This window comes from Alosa sapidissima, chromosome 23 (genome assembly GCF_018492685.1).
Source record: "Alosa sapidissima isolate fAloSap1 chromosome 23, fAloSap1.pri, whole genome shotgun sequence".
In the NCBI taxonomy this organism is placed as follows: Eukaryota; Metazoa; Chordata; class Actinopteri; order Clupeiformes; family Clupeidae; genus Alosa; species Alosa sapidissima.
In genome coordinates, this window is record NC_055979.1 from 29,508,785 (window position 1) to 29,511,723 (window position 2,939).

Genomic DNA, 2,939 nt, shown 5'->3' on the forward strand with positions numbered 1-2,939 from the left:
GTTGCCTGAAAACCAGACATACACACACACATAGGTACAAGTAGGTACACACTCATAAGAACATACACATGCAACAACAACTTTTTTTATGAACAGTCACTAGAGTAACAGAGACTGGGAATATTGTGCTAATGTGTCATGACACTGCCATCACGTAAGCCCCTCCCCTACACTGGAACACCTACGTGATTGGTTAATTCTAAACTCACTTGAGATGTGATTGGTTAATTCTAAACTCACTTGAGTTGATCATTTGAGATGATGGTCCGTGCAAACCTCCCAAAGCCTGTGTTCACTCCATACACAACTAGAGATATGAAGAACAGAGATCATCCACACACACACGCACGCGCACACACACACACACACACACACACACACACACACACACACAATCATCCACATCCCAAAGCCTGTGTTCACTCCATACACAACTAGAGACACAAAACACAGAGATCATCCACCGGCCCCAAAGGCTAATAGGGCAGGTACCGGTAGGCTAATGCACCATGTGACTGGGTAAGGCAGGTACCGGTAGGCTAATGCACCATGTGACTGGGTAGGGCAGGTACCGGTAGGCTAATGCACCATGTGACTGGGTAGGGCAGGTACCGGTAGGCTAATGCACCATGTGACTGGGTAAGGCAGGTACCGGTAGGCTAATGCACCATGTGACTGAGTTTTCTAACGTTTGCGTGTTTGATGTGGAGCTCTCACCTCTATTCTCCTTGATGATCAAGTCAATTACAGCCCTGGCATGATCCACTTTCACTACAGCCTCATCTGTGAGCTGGTGCACAACACGCACACACACACACACACACACACACCACACACGCGCACGCACGCACGCACGCACGCACACGCACACACACACAAACACACGCACGCACGCACGCACGCACACACACACACACACACACACACACACATGTAAATGTATGGCCACATTCAGGAGTGCGACAGTCTTCATGTCTTAAGGAGCTTGCACAACAAACGGCAACAAACACCAACAGTTGGTCAGCCGTGTTTGTTGGCGTTTGTTGGATGGAGTCACCACAGTGTGGACTGTGTTTGTTGGAGCAGTGTGTGTGTGTGTGTGTGTGTGTGTGTTTGTGTGTTTGTGTGTGTGTGTGTGTGTGTGTGTGTGTGTGTGTGTGTGTGTTTGTGTGTGTGTGTTTGTTGGATGGAGACACTACAGTGTGGACTGTGTTTGTTGGAGCAGTGTGCGTGTGTGTGTGTGTGTGTGTTTGTTGGATGGAGACAGCACAGTGTGGACTGTGTTTGTTGGAGCAGTGTGTGTGTGTGTGTGTGTGTGTGTGTGTGTGTGTGTTTGTTAGATGGAGACACTACAGTGTGGACTGTGTTTGTTGGAGCAGTGTGTTTGTGTGTGTGTGTGTGTGTGTGTGTGTGTGTGTGTGTGTGTGTGTGTGTTGGATGGAGACACTACAGTGTGGACTGGCAGTTGGTTTTATGAACATTCTAAATACTATTTCCAACAGCTGCCAACTTTAGAATGTTGGAGTTTGTTGGTGTTTGTTGGAGCAGTGTGAAAGCTCCTTTACATGCTTATGTGAAACCCAGTGACACTGAACACAAATGAGAGGCTACTGATGAGCATGAGATGCTACTGTTTAATCATTCTTTGTTGCCATCACTTCACTGCACAAAGCGTAAGGAATCAGTGTAAGGAATAACACCCACAGAAAGAATGAATCAGAAAAGTTAGAATTACCTTAATCTTTAAGAGGCCTTTTCCCAATCTGACCAGGTCATCAGTGGTGAGACTCTCTCCATCCAGAGCGATGTACTGCAAGAGGCCGAACAACAGCTCAACTCAATCCTAACACAGCATGGTTATCTCAGGATGTGTAAGTTTAGTGTGTGACTCAATCCTAACACAACATGGTTATCTCAGGATGTGTAAGTTCAGTGTGTGACTCAATCCTAACACAACATGGTTATCTCAGGATGTGTAAATTCAGTGTGTGACTCAATCCTAACACAACATGGTTATCTCAGGATGTGTAAGTTCAGTGTGTGTTTCAAGGTGAGGACACGCGGCATCACACAAATCCTTCACACTTACAGTATGTCCTATCTGAACATATCTTGCAATGAGCAGAGGCGGACAGGGGTGTGAATGAGTAAATGATGTCTAAGTGAACGCCTGAATTGAATGAATATATGAGTGAGTGAATGATGTCTAAGTGAACGCCTGAATTGAATGAATATATGAGTGAGTGAATGATGTCTAAGTGAATGCCTGAATTGAATGAATATATGAGTGAGTGAATGGGTGATGAATGAATGGATGGATGAATGAATCACACACCTCCGTTGGTTCCTTCCATTCTGTTTGTGCACTAAATATTGGTGAAGGAAGAATGATGCCGTAAATTAGAAAACATTTCCAATCAAATAGACGAAGATGGAACAACAGCAGTAGCAACTACGTATGTTAAAACACAGGACTGAGCATGCTCAGAAGGGTACCTAGCAAACACAGGACTGAGCATGCTCAGAAGGGTACCTGGCAAACACAGGACTGAGCATGCTCAGAAGGGTACCTGGCAAACACAGGACTGAGCATGCTCAGAAGGGTACCTAGCAAACACAGGACTGAGCATGCTCAGAAGGGTACCTGGCAAACACAGGACTGAGCATGCTCAGAAGGGTACCTGGTAAACACAGGACTGAGCATGCTCAGAAGGGTACCCATCAAACACAGGACTGAGCATGCTCAGAAGGGTACCTGGTAAACACAGGACTGAGCATGCTCAGAAGGGTACCCGGTAAACACAGGACTGAGCATGCTCAGAAGGGTACCTGGTAAACACAGGACTGAGCATGCTCAGAAGGGTACCTGGTAAACACAGGACCAGTTGGCTGTGGCCAGCAGTCCCCGTCCATCACTGCAAAAGAGGAGCAACCAACTC

General features: G+C 46.4%; 1 protein-coding gene across 1 annotated transcript in view; it reads right to left on the reverse strand.

Moving 5' to 3' along the window:
- Nucleotides 1-1,681: 1,681 nt before the first annotated feature.
- LOC121699083 (histidine ammonia-lyase-like) overlaps nucleotides 1,682-2,939 on the reverse strand; it is a 4,504-nt gene continuing 3,246 nt past the window's right edge. Inside the window, exons 3-5 of the mRNA XM_042081725.1 lie at nucleotides 2,867-2,915; nucleotides 2,336-2,366; nucleotides 1,682-1,810 (exon numbers count right to left, since the gene is read on the reverse strand). Coding sequence (XP_041937659.1) covers nucleotides 1,682-1,810; nucleotides 2,336-2,366; nucleotides 2,867-2,915 — 209 coding nt within the window. The remainder of the gene's footprint in view (nucleotides 1,811-2,335; nucleotides 2,367-2,866; nucleotides 2,916-2,939) is intronic.